This window comes from Microtus pennsylvanicus, chromosome 5 (assembly GCF_037038515.1).
Source record: "Microtus pennsylvanicus isolate mMicPen1 chromosome 5, mMicPen1.hap1, whole genome shotgun sequence".
NCBI lineage: Eukaryota > Metazoa > Chordata > Mammalia > Rodentia > Cricetidae > Microtus > Microtus pennsylvanicus.
The window spans coordinates 58,701,625-58,721,780 of NC_134583.1; the positions used below are offsets into that span (position 1 = coordinate 58,701,625).

General features: G+C 49.2%; 1 protein-coding gene across 1 annotated transcript in view; it reads left to right on the forward strand.

Annotated features, from left to right (window-relative positions):
• Positions 1-20,156, forward strand: part of Xylt1 (xylosyltransferase 1) — a 297,219-nt gene that overhangs the window by 262,007 nt on the left and 15,056 nt on the right. The window contains exons 7-9 of the mRNA XM_075971992.1: positions 2,158-2,374; positions 5,900-6,076; positions 14,201-14,463. Coding sequence (XP_075828107.1) covers positions 2,158-2,374; positions 5,900-6,076; positions 14,201-14,463 — 657 coding nt within the window. The remainder of the gene's footprint in view (positions 1-2,157; positions 2,375-5,899; positions 6,077-14,200; positions 14,464-20,156) is intronic.

Consider the following 20,156-nt stretch of genomic DNA (forward strand, 5'->3'; position numbering starts at 1 on the left):
GCTTCAGGGTGACTAGGAGGAGATTTACGCAGAGGGCTGCTAACCAGAGCTTCAGAGATCCAGATTCCTGGACCAGAGCACAGCTCAGAAGGCTGGAACAGCAGACAGATCCCTACACTGGGAGCCCTGCAGACTGGAGGCTCCCCGTAGATACTCAGTTCTTCCAAGTAAGGATCAGTCTTCTCTCTGCTTGATGCCCATGAGCACCTAGAACCATGCCTAGCACACAGTAGGTGTTCAATAAAGTTCGCTGTGAGTGAACTGACCATTCAAGAAGAAAGCTCGCTTATATCTCTGCCCACACTCCTAACACACCCACTCCCTTAGAGCTCATCTAAGGAGCTTTGATTTTCCTAGCTGCAGAGACAGACAGACAGACAGACAGACAGAGACAGAAAGACAGAAGAGAAGAAATGCCACTTCTGCCTCATCTGCCCTCATAGTCCTAAATGAGGTGTGTGTGTGTGTGTGTGTGTGTGTGAGAGAGAGAGAGAGAGAGAGAGAGAGAGAGAGAGAGAGAGAGAGAGAGGTGAGTTGTCTACTATGAAAGCCAGGAGTATTAATTTTGTGTCTGCTTGGGAAGAGCTCAGAGGGGCCTTTCATTTTTTCCCCCACCAAATGCAACCTGAGATCATGTAAGTATCAAGCCATGGCAATACCAGTGGTCACTGAATTAAGCCCAGACTGGAATTACACATTATAGTTTGTGTCGATGCCTCAAAGCATAATTTATGCCCACTGCTTCCACAAAAGTACTTATTAGATGTGCCAGGATGCCACCACATCTTGTCATTTAATGTGCTAATGAAATACCCAGAAGATCATAATTTGTTATTTTTTCAAAATATTTTATAAATCCATGGATAATGTGTGATTTGAGAAACAGCTTGAACAGGCACTGTAGCTCCATGGTGGACTACCTGCCAAGCATGCTCAGGCCCTGGGTTTGAGCCCTAGTGCTGAAAAAAAAACTATACAGATTCCTACTGATGTGTCGTGGTTTTTATAGCAGAGCTAGGAGCAAGCGTTCTTCTTGAACTTTCGGTTTCTCCACAGCAAGCCTTTATTGAACACCTATCATAGGAAGGTTCCTTGCTCTAATGAGCTAGGTATCCATGCGGAGCTTACAGCCCAGAAAGTTCCCAACATGCACCCATCCTGGAGTCTCAATCTGATGTGTGTTCATGCGTGCATGTGTCTCTTCGGCCATGCTGGCCTCAGAGCTCAGCACAGAGCCAAAGACGACCTTGAATTTATGTTCCTCCTGCCTCTACCTCCTGAGTGCTAGAGTGATGTTACCATGCCAGGTCGACTCATGATACTGGAGGTTGAACCCAGGGCTTCATGTATGCAATGCAGTCATTCTTCCAACTGAGCCATGTCGGTGTGAGTGTGTGTGTAGAGTGTATGTGTGTATGAGTGTGTGTGTGAGTGTGTGTATGAGTGTGTGTATAGTGCATGTATGTATGAGTGTGTGTGAGTGTATGAGAGTATGTGTGTATATGCGTATGAGTGTGTGTGTGTAGAGCGTATGTGTATGAGTGAGTGTGTGCATGTGTGTGTATGAGTGAATGTGTGAGAGTCTGTGTGTGTGTGTAGTGTATGTATGAGTGAGTGTGTGTTTTAGAGTATGTGTATATATGAGTATGTGTGTATGAGTGAGTGTGTGTAGTGTATGTATGAGTGTGTATGCGTGTGTGCATATGTGTAGAGTGCGTGTGTGTATGAGTGAGTGCCTGTGTATGTGTGTATGTGCGCGCACGCGAAGGAATTTTATAGCACTGTCCTCAGATGAGGGCCCACGAGCTGTGTTCATCAAACTGTCACAGCAACCACTAAAAGACTGCTGGGAGAAATTTCTGAAAAAGTAGAGGTAAGACTGAATTTGCTCACGTCTGTGTGAGCTGCTGGGTAGCTTCACTAGGCCTCCTGGGCTCCAGTGGTTCTTCTAGCCAACAGGGCAGTAGTAATCCCTATTGCAGAGGTGCTATGCCCTGCCTCACCCAGGAGCAATAAGCAGTAGGCTGCACGTGAAATCCTGACTCCTGTGAGCACCCAGAAAGAGCTCAGTAAATACCCTAACTGCCATGATGGTGTCTTTGGGCTCTGGGAAGAACCCTCTTACCCAGGTACTCAAGGTCAACTTGTTTTGCCCAGGTTCATTCGCAAACAGGGCCTGGACCGTCTTTTCCTGGAGTGTGATGCACATATGTGGCGCCTGGGGGACCGGCGGATCCCAGAGGGCATTGCTGTGGACGGTGGCTCTGATTGGTTCCTGCTTAACCGGAAGTTTGTAGAGTATGTGGCATTCTCCACAGATGACCTGGTGACCAAGATGAAGCAGTTTTACTCTTACACCCTTCTTCCTGCTGAGGTGAGTTCCAGGAAAGATCCCAGGGTAGGGTGCAGGGAGAGGTGCTAGGGGTAGCCCTAGCAGAGAGTGAATGTTTGACCGTGTGATCCTGCATGTCTCCAGACAGTGCTGGAGAACCACACTGGTCCCTGCAGACCTGACCTCATAACCAGACCTGCAGTGCACGTGTGGTGTCAAGGATGCAACCACAGCCTGCACGGTCTCTGCATGCCAAGTACAAAAAGCAACCCTGTTTAAGGCACTCAGCCCATATTTGTAATAGAAAACAATCCAATAGTCTGACTTTTCTAGAAAAAGATGTTACTGCTACTTTGCAGCCAAAAAGAAAAAAAATTGTTAAAATTGCAAGCCCTCTGATTGTTGATGACACTCTTTGGAATTGTGAGGTGCATGCTAACAGTTCCAGGACAGCCACATCAACTTTTAACATATCCTCCAGTCATCAATCATGCAGTGAAGTAATAACCATTTTCAGCACCAGTAATCCCTTTCATCATTTGAATACAGTTCTGTCATTCCTGTCACTCCCTGAGAGTGCTGTCTTCATTGCACACACACACACACACACACACACACACACACAGAGTTGATCCACATTCGCCCTGGGAAAACCAAATAGGATCTCTTTCACTGGCCCTCTCCATTGTCAGCCATCATGGTCAAATGATCAGGGCTCAGCCCTTCCTGTGGAGCATACTGAATAAGCCCCTGCATCTTTGATAGCATCCGGGTGCAGTCCCCACCGCATAAGGCTCCAGACCATTTTAAAACAGACAGGCACATCCTGATTAAGTTGCCTGTCACCTGCTGGAAGCTGCCTTCTCTGAGATGGGAGCTTCTGGCTTCATCTCCCTGACCTCTAGCTAGTTTTATCCAGACTTCTAACCTTGGGGAAACCCCAGTGCTCGTTCTGTTTCCATGGAGCCTGTGGCATTGCTCGTGTGTGGTTCTCTGCTCCCCGGCTGTTGGGCCTAAGGTCCTAATCACACAGCCTGGAAGAGACCATGCATCTCCGTAGTATCATATCAGGTGAGGGGCCAGCTCCCAGGAGGACTGGCTGTCCACACAGCTCAGCGTGAGGAGCAGCCCAGCCTCTCTGAGCCATGTTTTACTATTCTGTGCACATGTTAAGTCATCAGCGTTTAATCCTATTTCAGCGGAAATCACCTTTTCTCTCCATTCTGATAACCCCCTCATCCATTATCTTGCAGGGAATTTCTGCATCGTTATAAAGGACACAGGGCAATTGGTAATTGGGTACTTTCCCCCACTGCTTGATGGAAGAGAGGTGCCTCTGTGGGTTTGTAGACAAGTTAAGTTTAAATCCAGGTCCCCTGCCAATGTCATTAGCATCACAGGAAGACAAGTGAGCCGAGCTGAGGGGTAGGTGGAGCTTCATTTTGCTCATCCGCCCATTTAGAAGAGATTCTCTGGGAGTTCGGTTGTTCTCAGCAATATGCCAACGACACCATCGGTACCCCCAAAGCTCTGAGTGCACTCACTTCCCCACCTCTGCCTCAGCACCAAAACATCTCCCTGGGGTCTCTGTCAGAGCCTCTTCCTCCACTGTGTTGTGTCTGCCTGCTTGTTGTTTCTGAGACAGCTCCGGGGCTAAGAAGAAATCTAAAGACTGTGTCCATAAATCTGCAACCATCAGACACATATCCACCAGCAGCTTCCCCTGGGGACCAGGGTCCAGGAGGAAGCATATTCTCCAGTCGGCAGAGCTTGTTATAAAACTGTGTTGAAATAGAAATCGCTCTTGTCCTTCTCTTTCAGTAGCTCAGTGTCTGTAACCAAACGCTATGTCCCCTCTCTGCCTCTCTTCTCCTCCCAGCATCACCTCTTTCTCAGAATCTTTGAAAGAACTGACCAAGAGTCCTAAAATTAGGAAAGAACTATGCATGCTGGTTCATTACCATAGAAAACACGCAGCCCACATTTACTTGTTTTCTGTCCACACTGGGTGGGCTCCTTCAGCACCACAGACAGAAAGCAGTTCCTCAATACCCAGTTTAGTGACTCTGTGAGCTCAGTGGCTCCTGATTTAGTACGGTGAACAGCAAGCACACACCTGGCCCCCAGTTCTAGCCACACTATCTTAGTGCAGTGACTACTTGTCCAACACTGCTGCCAGCAGCATCTCTAGCCACACTATCTTAGTGCAGTGGCTCCTGGTCCAGCACTGCCGCCAGCAGCATCTCTAGCCACACTATCTTAGTGCAGTGGCTCCTGGTCCAGCACTGCCGCCAGCAGCATCTCTAGCCACACTATCTTAGTGCAGTGGCTCCTGGTCCAGCACCACTGCCAACAGCATCTCTAGCCACACTATCTTAGTGCAGTGGCTCCTGGTCCAGCACCAGCGCCAGCAGCATCTCTAGCCACACTATCTTAGTGCAGTGGCTCCTGGTCCAGCACTGCCGCCAGCAGCATCTCTAGCCACACTATCTTAGTGCAGTGGCTCCTGGTCCAGCACTGCCGCCAGCAGCATCTCTAGCCACACTATCTTAGTGCAGTGGCTCCTGGTCCAGCACCACTGCCAACAGCATCTCTAGCCACACTATCTTAGTGCAGTGGCTCCTGGTCCAGCACCAGCGCCAGCAGCATCTCTAGCCACACTGTCTTAATGCACTGGCTACTGGTCTAGCACCAGCGCCAGCAGCATCTCTAGCCACATTGTCTTAGTGCAGTGGCTCCTGGTCCAGCACCGCCGCCAACAGCATCTCTAGCCACACTATCTTAGTGCAGTGGCTCCTGGTCCAGCACCGCCGCCAACAGCATCTCTAGCCACACTGTCTTAGTGCAGTGGCTCCTGGTCCAGCACCGCCACCAACAGCATCTCTAGCCACACTGTCTAGTGCAGTGGCTCCTGGTCCAGCACTGCCGCCAACAGCATCTCTCCAAGCCATTTTTGTGTGGGTGTGATAATGAGTGATGGACCTTGGTTTGTTGCCGTGAACAGCGAGCAGCCCTGCCCTTCTCTGTTGTGTAGTCAGTGTACATATAGGTGGACCCATTAGTCTTGCCTTCCTCATCCAGAGGTGAAATCCAAGCTCATTGGACATTGTTATCCGTCCATTTCAGACCTGAAACTTACTGGTTTCCGATCTGGTTCTTTGCAGGCAGGAGCCCTGGCAGCCTGTAGTTTCCTGGAAATCTGTCTGTCATGTTTGCTTCTGGTCCCCATTTGTTGATACATCCCGAGGAGCTCTCCCTATCTGTTAAACAGACTGCAGATGTCCCGGATGATAAGGGACAGTTATCTTCATGTCAGATTCTAGGCACTAGGGAAGGAAGGTTCAAGACAATAGGCTTGTAGGTAGAATTAGCCAGTGAAAACTAAACAGACATCTGCACCCTGAGATGCACAGGCCTGGCAGCTGATGTTGTGTGCCTGAGATAGACTTGACACTGGTGTCCTGGAGAGCCCTTTGCACTCGATGGTCCACAGAAAGGACATGCCAATCCGACACACTTAGTTGTGCGTTACTGGGTTCTCAGGCTGGGCCCTTTTCTCCTCTGCAGTCCTTTTTCCACACGGTCCTGGAGAACAGCCCTCACTGCGACACCATGGTGGATAACAACCTGCGCATCACCAATTGGAACCGCAAGCTGGGCTGCAAGTGCCAGTACAAGCACATCGTGGACTGGTGCGGCTGCTCTCCCAACGACTTCAAGCCTCAGGACTTCCATCGCTTCCAGGTGAGCCCACCTGTCCCACCACACCTTCTCAGGAAGCCGCTGCAAGCTTTTAAGGCCAGACCTATGAGACATCTAAACCTCACTGCCCAGCCTGGCTATAACCAGCAGTTAGGACACATTTGTCCCATGCTACGTGACAAAGCTATAATCCCCAGATTGGCTTCTTAATCTCCCAATGTCCCTGACTTGTGTATATTGCTGCTATTATGATCCTTCCATCTTAGAGATAAAGGAACTGGGGTGCAAACACTCAGAAACCTTGTTCATGGTCACACATCCCAAGCTAGAGCAATGGCTCAGTGCTGCACAAACACGAAGACCTGAGTTTGGATCCACAGCACCCATAGTAGAAGCCCGGAATGGCAATGTCCTTAATCCCAGTGCTGGAGAATAGGAGATAGGAAGGTCCATGGGATGTGGTGGTCAGCAGACTAGCTGAAAATGATAAGTTACGGGCTCAGTGGGACCCCTGTCTCAAGGTGCAGAGAGAGCCCTCATGAGGGATATTTGAGATCCTCTTCCAAGTTCCATACACACATGCACAGGTGTTTGCACCTGCACACATGTACATACAAACACTACATGCCAGAGAGAAATTCATAGATGGATATGTAAGTTAAAAGATGATGGAAGCCAAGCATCACTTTCCAAGGTCATTCTCATCATCTCTGCATTGCCTCTCAGTCACATTCCCCTGGAATATTTGTTAACACAATTTTTTTCTGGGGGTGTATGCTTGAATATCTTGAATATATTGAGGGCAGGTTTTTTGCCCCAACACTCTTGACATTGTGACTGGGTCAACTGTGTTTTGGGAGACCATCCTCTGTGGTCTCTACCCACAGGTGAAGTTGCAGTCTTCAACTGTCATGACCAAAGATGTTCCACAATGTCCCTAAATGTGCCATACGTTTATACTTGCCCCTAGTTGAGAAGCACTGGTCTCCAGCAAAGTCTAGAATATTTTTATACTGCACATTGGAAAACCTGAGGAGCATCCAGGTTGGGAGACCACCATGCTCTCTAAATTTGAAAGACTAACAAGAGGTAGAAACATCAATGCTTTTACAACTGCCTCTGTATAGCCTTTCTCTGTCCAGTTCTGAGCAGTGTGGTAGGATTGCTCATCTGCTCACCACAAGCCAGGAGAATGCTTGGCCCCAGCTCCTACTCTAGATGGAATCTCTTCTCACTCCATGTGCTCCCCCAGGACAGTGTGATGCCTGGGAGGGGTGGGGTCTAGGTTTCTTCTTCTTTTCTTTCTAGAGGAACCCAAACAAACCCTCATGAAATGCTAAGACAGGTCAGGTAGGGTCCCTTTAGCAATCGCATCAGCACAAACAGATGACGCCAGGAGACATCCTTGCTGTGGTGGTGCATGGTCCAAATTGTCTTTGTACAGCTTCAGGTCTCTTAACCTGGTCCCTTGAATCATAGCCACATGCAGCATCTCCATCACCAGGAGGCTTATCCAGGATGCAGGACCTCAACCTCTTGCACCGCTACAAGTCAGGACCAAACAGGGACCATGTAGAAGGTCACCATGTGATTAGGATACTGTCATGTTGGATCTACTCTTTACTAGCTCTGTGCCAGATCCTCTGTGAGCATTGGCTTTGCTGGGATGGATGTCGTCTGCTTTGTAGATGACAATACCGAAGCACAGAGGGATTAAATGATTTTTGTGGCCATTCAATTAATGAATTTGGTAGGGCTAAGGAGAGGTGAGTATGTGGGACTTTTACAATTAGTCTACCCTGGTTCTGTGCCTCTGTGGACACAGAAAAAATCATCTATTTTCCTGCTGTTATTTATTATCCCCCAACGCCCCCACTTAGCATCTTTAGCTGCCTGTATTTGGTGATGCACTGAGAGCTGCCAGAGGACTCTCAGACTCATATTAATCGTGAGCATAAACTTGGGTGAACTGGGGACTCTCTCCACTCACTGCAGAACAAGAAGGCTGTAGGGGGACAATGCCTTATCTATCCAAAAGAAGAAAAGTGGCCCATGACTTTGTCTAGGGTGATCCCTACCCTGCCTGCAGACCTACAGCATTTAGAGACGACAGCCCAGAGCCTTGGTATGTTGATTCCTGGGAGTGTCGCTACCTCAGGCTGTTACTAGTGGTGGCATCTATACAACAACCGCAACTTCTGGGGACATTATGGTCTCTGATGAACCAAGCTAACTTAGAGAGTAGACTATGTACACACAGATTTTTTTTTTTTTTTGCGATAAGTAAAGACAATGTCTAGACTCTGCTGTCTGTTGGAAGCAGAGAGTTCTTTTCCAAGGAACTCTAAAGGAAGAGGATAATAAAAAATAGGCTCATACCCTTGGGGCTAGAGAGATGACTCTGGGGTTAAGAGTCTTCCTGCTCTTCTAGAGGACCCAAGTTCAGTTCCTAGCACCATGTCAGACGGTTCACATCTGCCTGTGACTCCAGCTTTAGGGAATCCAGAACTCTTTTTTGGGGGGCCTCTTTGGGAACTCACATGTAACATTCACACATGCTCACACACACACACACACACATACACACGTCTTTAAAAAAGTAACCCTTCTAGAAGATCAGTCTGTGGTCAGAGAATGGCAGGTAGAAACGAGTCTCTTGTCTCTTGCCACTGAAACTGATCATTGTCCCTAGTAAATGACAACCTGTAGGTCAATAGGGAACCTAGTAGCCAGTTGAAGTGTCAGTGGTGACCACTTAACAGCAACTGACAGCATGTGCTAATCACTCCGCTGCTCACTTCAAAGACAGGAAAATTGAGGTTGGAGCAGTTGGGCGATATGCCTAAAGACATGCACACCTAGGAAGCAGCAGAGGGCACGGTCTCTAGTAGACTGACCCCTAGTGCTGTCCAACCCATCTCCAAAACAGATCCCAGGGCTCAGGAAGTAAAGATGATGAGCTGTTCAGCGCCTTTCTTGGGGGCTGTCCATCAGTCCATCTTCCCTCTCACCTGTCCATCAGTCCATCTTCCCTCTCACCTGTCCATCAGTCCATCTTCCCGCTCACCTGTCCATCAGTCCATCTTCCCGCTCACCTGTCCATCAATCCATCTTCCCTCTCACCTGTCCATTAGTCCATCTTCCCTCTCACCTGTACATCAGTCCATCTTCCCTCTCACCTGTCCATCAGTCCATCTTCCCTCTCACCTGTCCATCAGTCCATCTTCTCTCTCACCTGTCCATCAATCCATCTTCCCTCTCACGTGCCCATCAGTCCACCTTCCCTCTCACCTGTCCGTCAGTCCACCTGCCCTCTCACCTGTCCATCAGTCCATCTTCCCTCTCACCTGTCCATCAGTCCATCTTCCCTCTCACCTGTCCATCAGTCCACCTGCCCTCTCACCTGTCCATCAGTCCATCTTCCCTCTCACCTGTCCATCAGTCCACCTGCCCTCTCACCTGTCCATCAGTCCACCTTCTCTCTCACCTGTCCATCAGTCCATCTGCCCTCTCACCTGTCCATCAGTCCATATTCTCTCTCACCTGTCCATCAATCCATCTTCCCTCTCACCTGCCCATCAGTCCACCTTCCCTCTCACCTGTCCATCAATCCATCTTCCCTCTCACGTGCCCATCAGTCCATCTTCCCTCTCACCTGTCCATCAGTCCATCTTCTCTCTCACCTGTCCATCAATCCATCTTCCCTCTCACCTGCCCATCAGTCCACCTTCCCTCTCACCTGTCCGTCAGTCCACCTGCCCTCTCACCTGTCCATCAGTCCATCTTCCCTCTCACCTGTCCATCAGTCCATCTTCCCTCTCACCTGTCCATCAGTCCATCTTCCCTCTCACCTGTCCATCATCCATCTTCCCGCTCACCTGTCCATCAGTCCATCTTCCCTCTCACCTGTCCATCAGTCCATCTTCCCGCTCACCTGTCCATCAGTCCATCTTCCCTCTCACCTGTCCATCAGTCCATCTTCCCTCTCACCTGTCCATCATCCATCTTCCCTCTCACCTGTCCATCACTCCATCTTCCCTCTCACCTGTCCATCAGTCCATCTTCCCGCTCACCTGTCCATCAGTCCATCTTCCCTCTCACCTGTCCATCAGTCCATCTTCCCTCTCACCTGTCCATCATCCATCTTCCCTCTCACCTGTCCATCAGTCCACCTGCCCTCTCACCTGTCCATCACTCCATCTTCCCTCTCACCTGTCCATCAGTCCACCTTCTCTCTCACCTGTCCATCAGTCCATCTTCCCTCTCACCTGTCCATCAGTCCATCTTCCCTCTCACCTGTCCATTAGTCCATCTTCCCTCTCACCTGTCCATCAGTCCACCTTCTCTCTCACCTGTCCATCAGTCCATCTTCCCGCTCACCTGTACATCAGTCCATCTTCCCTCTCACCTGTCCATCAGTCCATCTTCCCGCTCACCTGTCCATCAATCCATCTTCCCTCTCACCTGTCCATTAGTCCATCTTCCCTCTCACCTGTACATCAGTCCATCTTCTCTCTCACCTGTCCATCAGTCCATCTTCCCTCTCACCTGTCCATTAGTCCATCTTCCCTCTCACCTGTACATCAGTCCATCTTCCCTCTCACCTGTCCATCAGTCCACCTTCTCTCTCACCTGTCCGTCAGTCCATCTTCCCTCTCACCTGTCCATCAGTCCATCTTCCCTCTCACCTGTCCATCATCCATCTTCCCTCTCACCTGTCCATCAGTCCATCTTCCCACTCACCTGTCCATCAGTCCATCTTCCCACTCACCTGTCCATCAGTCCACCTGCCCTCTCACCTGACCATCAGTCCATCTTCCCTCTCACCTGTCCACCAGTCCATCTTCCCTCTCACCTGTCCATCAGTCCATCTTCCCTCTCACCTGTCCATCAGTCCATCTTCCCTCTCACCTGCCCATCAGTCCACCTGCCCTCTCACCTGTCCATCAGTCCATCCCTCTCACCTGTCCATCAGTCCACCTGCCCTCTCACCTGTCCATCAGTCCATCTTCCCTCTCACCTGTACATCAGTCCACCTTCTCTCTCACCTGTCCATCAGTCCATCTTCCCTCTCACCTGTCCATCAGTCCATCTTCTCTCTCACCTGTCCATCAATCCATCTTCCCTCTCACCTGCCCATCAGTCCACCTTCCCTCTCACCTGTCCGTCAGTCCACCTGCCCTCTCACCTGTCCATCAGTCCATCTTCCCTCTCACCTGTACACCAGTCCATCTTCCCTCTCACCTGTCCATCAGTCCATCTTCCCTCTCACCTGTCTATCAGTCCATCTTCCCGCTCACCTGTCCATCAGTCCACCTGCCCTCTCACATGCCCATCGGTCCATCTTCCCTCTCACCTGTCCATCAATCCATCTTCCCTCTCACCTGTCCATCAGTCCACCTGCCCTCTCACATGCCCATCGGTCTATCTTCACCATTACCAGTCCATCCTAGAGGAATGTGATTTAAAAAAAAAAAAACGAACCTAGGATTTGGAGCTGTGGGATTTGGTGCAAGTGTTGGGGATGTGAGCATTTCCTGAGTATTGGTTCCTGCTCTGAGATGTATGTCCTCATCTGTAGAATGGGAGTTATAACCCTGCCTGGCTGAGTTATCAGAGGCTTAGGTGATGAGATTTGCAATGCCCTTCATACAATATTCTAAGTTATCGGTGTCATTATTGCAGCTATTAGTCCTCTGAAGGACGCATCATGCTCGATCCATAGCAACAACTAACCAGAGTGAACTCCTCAAGGGACAGGGCTGTATTTAACTCTCTGTACAGTCCTGAGCACACCGCAACTCCCTGGCCAGAGTCAGCCCAGCCTACTCATATAATAAAGTTTCGTTGGAACACAGCTACCACCACTCACCTGCCATTTTGTAGTTGGGTGTTTCCATGCTTCAGACTGGAGAATTCAGTGCTTTATGTACCTACTGTTTGTCCCTCTGGTGAAGACGTCTGTGAAGCCCTGCCTTAGAAGTAGTATAATACTTACAGATGGCAGGCGCTTGGTTTTTTTCTCTTTATGTGCACACACACATGCATGAGTGTGCTTGCATGCACGCATGTATGTGCGTGTGTGTGTGTGTGCAGAAAACAGCTTCAGGCTTTGTTCCTCTGGACACTGTTGTAGAACTCACTCATCCAAGACCAAACTGCCTCCATCTTCATGAGATCAGTTATGGCTGCTGCAAAAGTCCATCATGATGTGGCCTTGGACTGTGGCCATTCCTGCATAGGAGGTGGTCCGTAGACTGTGGCCATTCCTGCATAGGAGCTGGTCCGTAGACTGTGGCCATTCCTGCATAGCAGGTGGTCCGTAGACTGTGGCCATTCCTGCATAGGAGGTGGTCCGTAGACTCTGGCCATTCCTGCATAGGAGGTGGTCCGTAGACTCTGGCCATTCCTGCATAGGAGGTGGTCCGTAGACTCTGGCCATTCCTGCATAGGAGGTGGTCTGTAGACTGTGGCCATTCCTGCATAGGAGGTGGTCCGTAGACTCTGGCCATTCCTGCATAGGAGGTGGTCCATAGACTCTGGCCATTCCTGCATAGGAGGGGTCAGCACAGTTATTGTGCTCTCGCCTGAGTATCTAGCAGGCTGTCTAACTAACTGCATATGGCCCCGGGGCTTCTCAGGGAGAGGATAGAGAATACGGGTTGGGGAAGTTTAACATGGAAAGGATCCATCTGTGTAACTCTGAAGCCATCATCTCTGCTGGGTGCAGACCTTCCAGGTGCTTTAGGGTCTCCCATGCTCCTGCCCATAACCCTTTACCCATGATCTCTAAGTAAGCCTAACAGACTCCTTAGTTCCCCAGGGTGGTCGTTGGTTTGTCACTGAGGTCTTATGAAGAGGGACTAGATGCTTAAGTCCCCCAAGAGGAAGTATTTTTACAATACTGTCCATGAAGCAGGGTCTCTCACTGAACCCAGAATTCCCTGATTAAAGCCCAAAGATTTGCCCATCTCTTCCTCTCCAGTCCTGGGATTATAGACACACATGACCATGGCCAGTATTTCTACATGGGTCCAGAAATCCACTAACTGAGCTATCTCCCCCAGTCAGCACATACTGTCTTTGAACCCTAGATCTTCATCCACTGTGTTGCTGTATATCTGTGAATAAATCTCTTTCTCCCTCTGCGCCCATTTCTATAAGTTCTCAGTTTACATGGAAACATTATAATACATGGGGAGTTTGGGGGAGATTTACATTTCTGAAAGTCACCAGACTTGTTGACAGAGTAGAGAAGAAGGTAAGACTGTGGGTTTGCCTGGCTGAAGGTCTTGCTCAGACCACGGTCTGGCCAAACATTAGCCTGAGATAGATAGTATGTAGTCTCATTCGCTCTAAGAAAGCAGCTGCTAGTTGAAAGGAAGTTTTTGTTTCCATTATAAATGTTTATCTAGCAGATCTGTGGCCCCGAAATGCAAGGTTAACTGAGACAAAGGATAATTTTAGATTAAAAGAAAGGAAGGGTCATTGACAGTGTAGAGTCCCCTGTATGAGTGACTGGGTTTTCCTGTCAGAGCACCATGACCCCAGATCCTGGAGCATGTGAAGTGTCATCCCTGGAGTGTCCCTGGTGAGCCTGTCAATCAGCTAAGATGCCAAGGGACTCTAAAGAACAGTGGGGACAATGGCTGGAAGAAGAGCTTGTGTCTTATCTAAAGGGATATGCTGCCAATCCAGTTTACCCACCATTGCCGCTTCAGAATATGACCAGGGTTTCCCTCAACAGTTGCTGTTTGAAAGGAAGCCAGAAATTGTTCCTGTGAACCTTCCACTTTGTAAACATTGCCAGTGAATCTGATGTTAGGTGTTCTCCCAGTCAACTAAAATTGCTTGTCTATAACCTTCACTGAGAACCAATCTAGCTCTGACTACCCACAATTCAATTTATTTCAGGGGCATTTGGGTGGTGATTCCTAAGTGCCCACTGTGCTTTGATGTCTTACAGGTTTTAACATCGTCCCCCTCTCATTCTGACCCATTTTATAGAGGAGAATATTGAAAGGTCATGAAGTCCCACGGCTTACTGCCGTGCCCTCTTCTCCTTGCAGGATGTAGGATGATCACACACACACACACACACACACACACACACACACACACACATTGCTTGATGATAAACTTGTCTTGTATCTCTCCTGAGCACAGCAGACAGCCCGGCCCACCTTCTTTGCCCGAAAGTTCGAAGCCATAGTGAACCAGGAAATCATTGGGCAGCTGGACTCTTACCTGTATGGCAACTATCCTGCGGGCACCCCGGGCCTCCGCTCCTACTGGGAGAACGTCTATGACGAGCCGGACGGTATCCACAGCCTCAGCGATGTGGCACTCACACTCTACCATTCCTTCATCCGCCTGGGGCTGCGAAGGGCCGAGTCGTCCCTGCACACGGACGGCGAGAACAGCTGCAGGTGAGCCAGGTGCTGAGCTGGGTCGATGGCAGAGCAAGGTGCTAATGCCATGCTTCTCCGCTGCCTACTCCTCCACCCCCCACCCCCCGCCCACCACGCGAGTCCCTCCACACTGTGCTAAGGCTCTGCTTCTTAGCCTACTCTTATTCCCGGGACACAAGCAGTAATACCAACCCTGATCACATTCTCCCTCTCTTCCTCCCTTTCTTCCTCCTCTCCTTCCCATCAGACTGTCTTCCTTGGTTTCTCTCTTTTGCAAACAATACCTCGCTGTGTCACCTGGGCTGGCCTTAAGCTCGCTGGGACCCTCCAGCCTCAACCACCACGTCTGAGATCACAGGTGTGCACCACTGTATCTGACCTTGGGCAAGGTGTGAACCCCTTGGACCCTCAGTTTCTTCATACGTGAGATGAAAAGGAAGCACCCAAGAGCCACCTCATGAGTGTGCACTACGGTCCTGGTTTTAATAGCATTTTACACGCCGAGGTGTTCAGTAGCTTTCACATGATTTTGATGCCCTAGTGGCCCTAGTAAGCCATCACAATGGTCAGAAGTGAGTGTTTTGGTTAAGATAGTATCGGCAAGCCGCCCCTCTCATTGCTGTTTCATTGTGGCTCTTTATTTAGTGTGTCCACTATCACTGCATAGTTTACCCTTCCCGGTCATTAAGGCTGTCCAGTCCTGCCCTGTCAGAAGCTTGTATGTGCTATGATGTGTGCGTGCATACATGTTCATGGAACTGTGGAAGCCAGAGACCAATGTCAGGTGCGCTCTTCCCTCACTCTTCTCCTCATTTGCCCCACATTTCTTTTTAAAGTATGTATATGCACGTGTGCCTCTGTGTGGGTATGGAGCATGTGCATGTGAGTATGGGTGGCCTGGGGGGCAGAAGAAGGCATTGGTCGTCCTGGAGTTGGAGTTATAGGCTGTTTTGAGCTACCCATTCTGGGCACTGGGAGCTGAGCTAGCATCATCTACAAGAGCATTGTAAGCCCTTACTGCTGAGCCACCTTTGCAGTCCACTGTGTGTGTGCGCGTGTGCAGCGTGTGTGTGTGTGTGTGTGTGTGTGTGTGTGTGTTGGGTTTCTCATTGAACTTGGCGCTCACTGATTCGGTAAGACTGGCCAGCAAACCCCAGGGGTCCTCCTGTCTCCACATCCCCAGTGCTGGCAGTACAGGTACATGCCACAGTTCTGCCTTCTTATGTGAGTACTAAGGATCTGAACTAGGGTCTTCACACTGGCGTGGCAAGCACTTTTACCAACCGAGCTATCTCCCAATCCCTCTCTGGGGTTAAAGGGCTACTGATACTCCCACTCCTAACCTCCCGCAAGCCAAGGGACATCACCTCCAACAGGTCCATCCCATGTGGCTGCACCAACCCAGTATCAATGTTAGTGAGTGTCTTTTCCCCCTGGTCAGACTGTGGGAGAATGTAAACCTTGGAACCACAGACTGTCTGCCCAGTATACAGCATTGCACCCAAAACCTGGGAGGCAACTGTCCTCCCAGACCATCTTAATCATGAGCATCCTAGGACCTATAAGATAAACGATCTTAGAGGAAATTCCAAAAGACACTCCCCATTTATTTAGGGTTGTTGAAAAACTTTCTCCTGGTACTTGCTTTGGAATGAAGCAAGCCATCCAGTTGCCTCGGGCCCAGAATCCTTTGGCTTTTCTCCTTCATTTTTTATTGTGATGGAGCTATTGTGCCTTGCCGTGGGCAAAGCCTTGTATTTATGAATCGGAGGCTGGGAATAAATCAGGACAAAAGACCCTTATCCCAAAAAGGCAAAGGAGAATGAATTGCTACCCGTGGGGCATCTAGGGAAACAGCAAGTGCCTTTCATCTGATCTGGGCGTTTCATGCACGCTGTGCACTTCCAGGCTGTGCTACAACCTTTCATAAAACACTGCTTATTGATTCATTTTCTCATTATAAAGTAATGCATGTGCTCTGCAGAAATGTTTGATAGAGCAGATTCAAACATACGAGAACAAGGAAAGAGAGGCCACTTCCGATCCACCATGCAGGGATTGAGATGCCAATATGTTCCTACAAAAACCCAACTCAGATGCCAGTAAATATAATAGTCAGCATGAGCCCCACAGGGGGTGCTGTGCGCACCAACCTAGACCTCTTAAGTTAAGTGAACTTGCAAGTCAGCATGATCCCTGAAGGGGGAGCTGTGCACACCAGCCTAGACCAGAGCCCCATGAACATGTGAGTGAACATGAGCCCTACAAGGGGCATGGTGCACACCGGTCTAGATCACCTGAGCTCCATGCAGCTGCAAGTCAGTACAAGTGCTGCAGGAGATAACTGCGCAGACCAGCCTAGAGCACTGGTGCTACTTCGTTCAACTCTAGCCCAATCCATTCAGACTCTCAGCTTGAAGTTGACTACCAAATCACCGGCTCTTTCAAGGCATTCAGAAATCCAAACGTTGTATGTTTCTTTGTTTTTTTTTCTCACGCTCACCTTATGTAAATACGGAGTGAGACAAATGTTCCCACTGCATTCTATAAATTATCTTACTGCCTCGTGGCGCTTTCCCTTTTCCTAGTGTAGTTGCTGTTGCCATTACCTAGGGATGAAGTAATGTGACGATAAAATGCAGAGGGCTTTGTGTTACATCTCAGGTGGCATGGTCCTCAGATGTACTTAGGAAGCAAGCACACAGCTACAGGGAAACCTAGGTTCTCAATCATTCAGCAAGCATTGCTTGAACACCCATTGTGCATCAGGCTCTTTGTTGGGCATTCAACATTCACCGCTAACACAGAGTGACCTCAAGGTCATGATCTTACCTTCTAGTGTAAAGACGCCCAGTTCCTAAGTGTGCACATGCACCTGTGCACGCATACACACGCACACACACACACACACAGAGAGAGAGAGAGAGAGAGAGAGAGAGAGAGAGAGAGAGAGAGAGAGAGAGAGAGAGAGTTCAAGACTGTCGGTAAGAACTGACGTTCTGCTAAGTTCTCAGCTAGTTCTCATTGAGCATTACAGCAAAGCACAGCTCACCATACACTCACAAGAGGAGAGGAACATCCCCAGCAGAGAGAATGTCCTATGCAAAGGTCCTGAGGCACAAATGAGCTCGGCACACCAGGAGCTCAAAGTAAAGTACCCATGGTCAGAAAGTGGTCAGTTTGGGCAGATGGAAACAAAAACGAGCAGAGAGAGCCTTACACTTGAAGTTAGAGATTTGAGTTCAGCTGCAAGCATAGTGCTTGTGGCTCATAAAGAGCAGCCAGTGTGATAACGGTGATTCCTACAGCGACCCTGTGGAGGCCTTAGGAAGGCTTGGGCCAGCCTCTGGCATTGCTCCGTAGAGTAGGGGGGTTGGAGCCACACAACAGGAACCCTTGGTGGAGATGGCTCAATGGGGGAAAGCATTTGTCTCACAAGCATGAAGACATTTGGATCTCCAGCACCCATATGAAAACCAGGCCCTGTAACACCTGTCTATAACCTGGCAATGATGAGAGGAAGTGGGAGACAGATGGAGCCTGGAGCCTCACAGGCCCGCTAGCCTAGCCTAAGTGACAAAGTTCCAGGCCAATAAGAGACCTCGCCCCAAACAAAAGGCAGAAGGAGCCCAAGGACTGATACCTAACACTGTCCTCTGGCCTTCACAGGCATTCTATACACACACTCACCAACAGCCTTACATGTACACACTCATGCAAAAATACACAAAGAGAGACAGAGACATAGAGAAAAGGAAGGAAAGGCAAGCAATAAAGCAACAGATTACTCCAATACTCGGCCTTCGCTCCTGTTCTTGACATTCAGCAACACTCAGTATGATTGTCTGCTCCTTTGTTGAACTACTTTCTCCCTTTTTCTCCCTTCACTCCCAGGCAGTGAGCGCTCCTCTGTCTGTAGCCACACTCACCTCACAAAACAAGCGCCAACAGTGCATTAACTGTGGGCTGCTGGGAACTGCTCATCATTTCCTTCGTGTTCACCATCTTCCTTCCAGTCTGGGCCTGCAGCCACCTGCAGGGCAGAGAGAGGGTGGTTCTGCAGCTCTTGACTGGAAACTGTTAACTGAACCACAATGACACGGGCTCCACAACTTTGGTGGCTCCCATCTCTCACCAATGACTCATCTTCCCACAGGCTAGCCTAAACATGCTCTCAAGGTGACCCCAAGAAGTCAGGAAGGTAGATGCATGGGTGGCAAGGCCTGGATCAGACCATCCATGGCATCTCTACACTTGCTATTGGCTAAAGATGAGCCAGGAGGTGGGGAATGGACTCTACATGCCCGTGCAGACAAAGCTGTAATGTGCTCCAGATATTGGAGCCGTGAGGCTTTGGGGACACCCATGCAGGTGAACACAGACTCTTCCAAGGAGGGCAAGTACCACACATGATCATTTTCATTTAAACTCACTAACATTAAGCCAAACATGGTAGCCTACATCTGTAACCCCAGTGTTTGGAAGTGGAGAAAAGAAAACCAGGAATTCAAGACCATGTTCAACTATGCCTACCTGGGATGCATGAGGTGCTGTCTGAAAAGAAAAAATAATAATAGTAAGAAGGCTGAGAAGATGAGGAAAGTGCTTGCTAGTCAAGCATGAAGACTTGAGTTCAGATCCCCAGAACCTACATAAAAAGCCAGACATGGCAGCATGAACTAGACACCCACATAAAAAGCCAAGCCGAAAGCCAGCATGAACCCTTAGTCCTAGCCCTAGGAGGCCGACAGAAAGATCCCTGGGCTTCACTGGCCAGCTAATCTAGCTAATTGGTGAGCTCTGGATTCAGGGAGAGGCCCTGTCTCAAAAAATAAGTTGGGGAGTTATAGAGGAAAACACCGTATATCTCCTCTGGCCTACACACACACACACACACACACACACACACACACACACACATTCACGCATGCACACAAATACCTGTACCACACATGCACACAAATTAAAAAATAATAAATGAACTAACATTAAAAATTGTGCCCATGTTTTAAGTGCTTAGCAGTTGCTGGTGGCTACTGTGTTGGGCAGCACAGGCACCTAACATCTCCGTGAGAAAGCACTGCCGGACACTGCCAGACACTGCAACAGCACAGTGTCCTAGGCATCCCACCCGCCATGATCACATCTAAAGTGGCGGCACGATCCATGAAGACCCAGCAGTCTGAAGATGAGGCAAGTTCTTTCTGCAGAGCCCCAGAGGCATCCCAGTAACAAGGCAGTGATTTCTTGAGACGCGTCAACATAGGAAGGAGGCTTCCCAGCCGTTCTAATTGAACATAAGGACTTAAAACTCCAGATCGGAAGTAGAGGGAAGTTTGCGCTTAGCAGAGAAGGGACAGTGATTTGTGGAACGCTATTATTAGGGAGCCACAGTGGCCTCTTATCGCTGTGCAATTTACACGCTGCAGAAGTGGCAGCTTTTTATTTTGCAAGTGGAGAGTTGCTGGTCTCCAGGGCTCCCTCTTCCCTTCTGCTTTCTGCTCCCTGCTTCCTCCTCTTTGCTAAGCTTTCCAGCCCTATCTAGCCAGAAAAACTGCAGACCAACAGCATGCAATTTAAAATAATCTTACTATGGAAGGCTGGGTGTTTGCAAGTGTGTATTGGCAGCAATTTTTAGAAAAGGAAAAAAAAACAGTGTGGGTTCATCAACACCCACTTAAGGAAGGCAACAAGAAGATAAATCAGTGTTT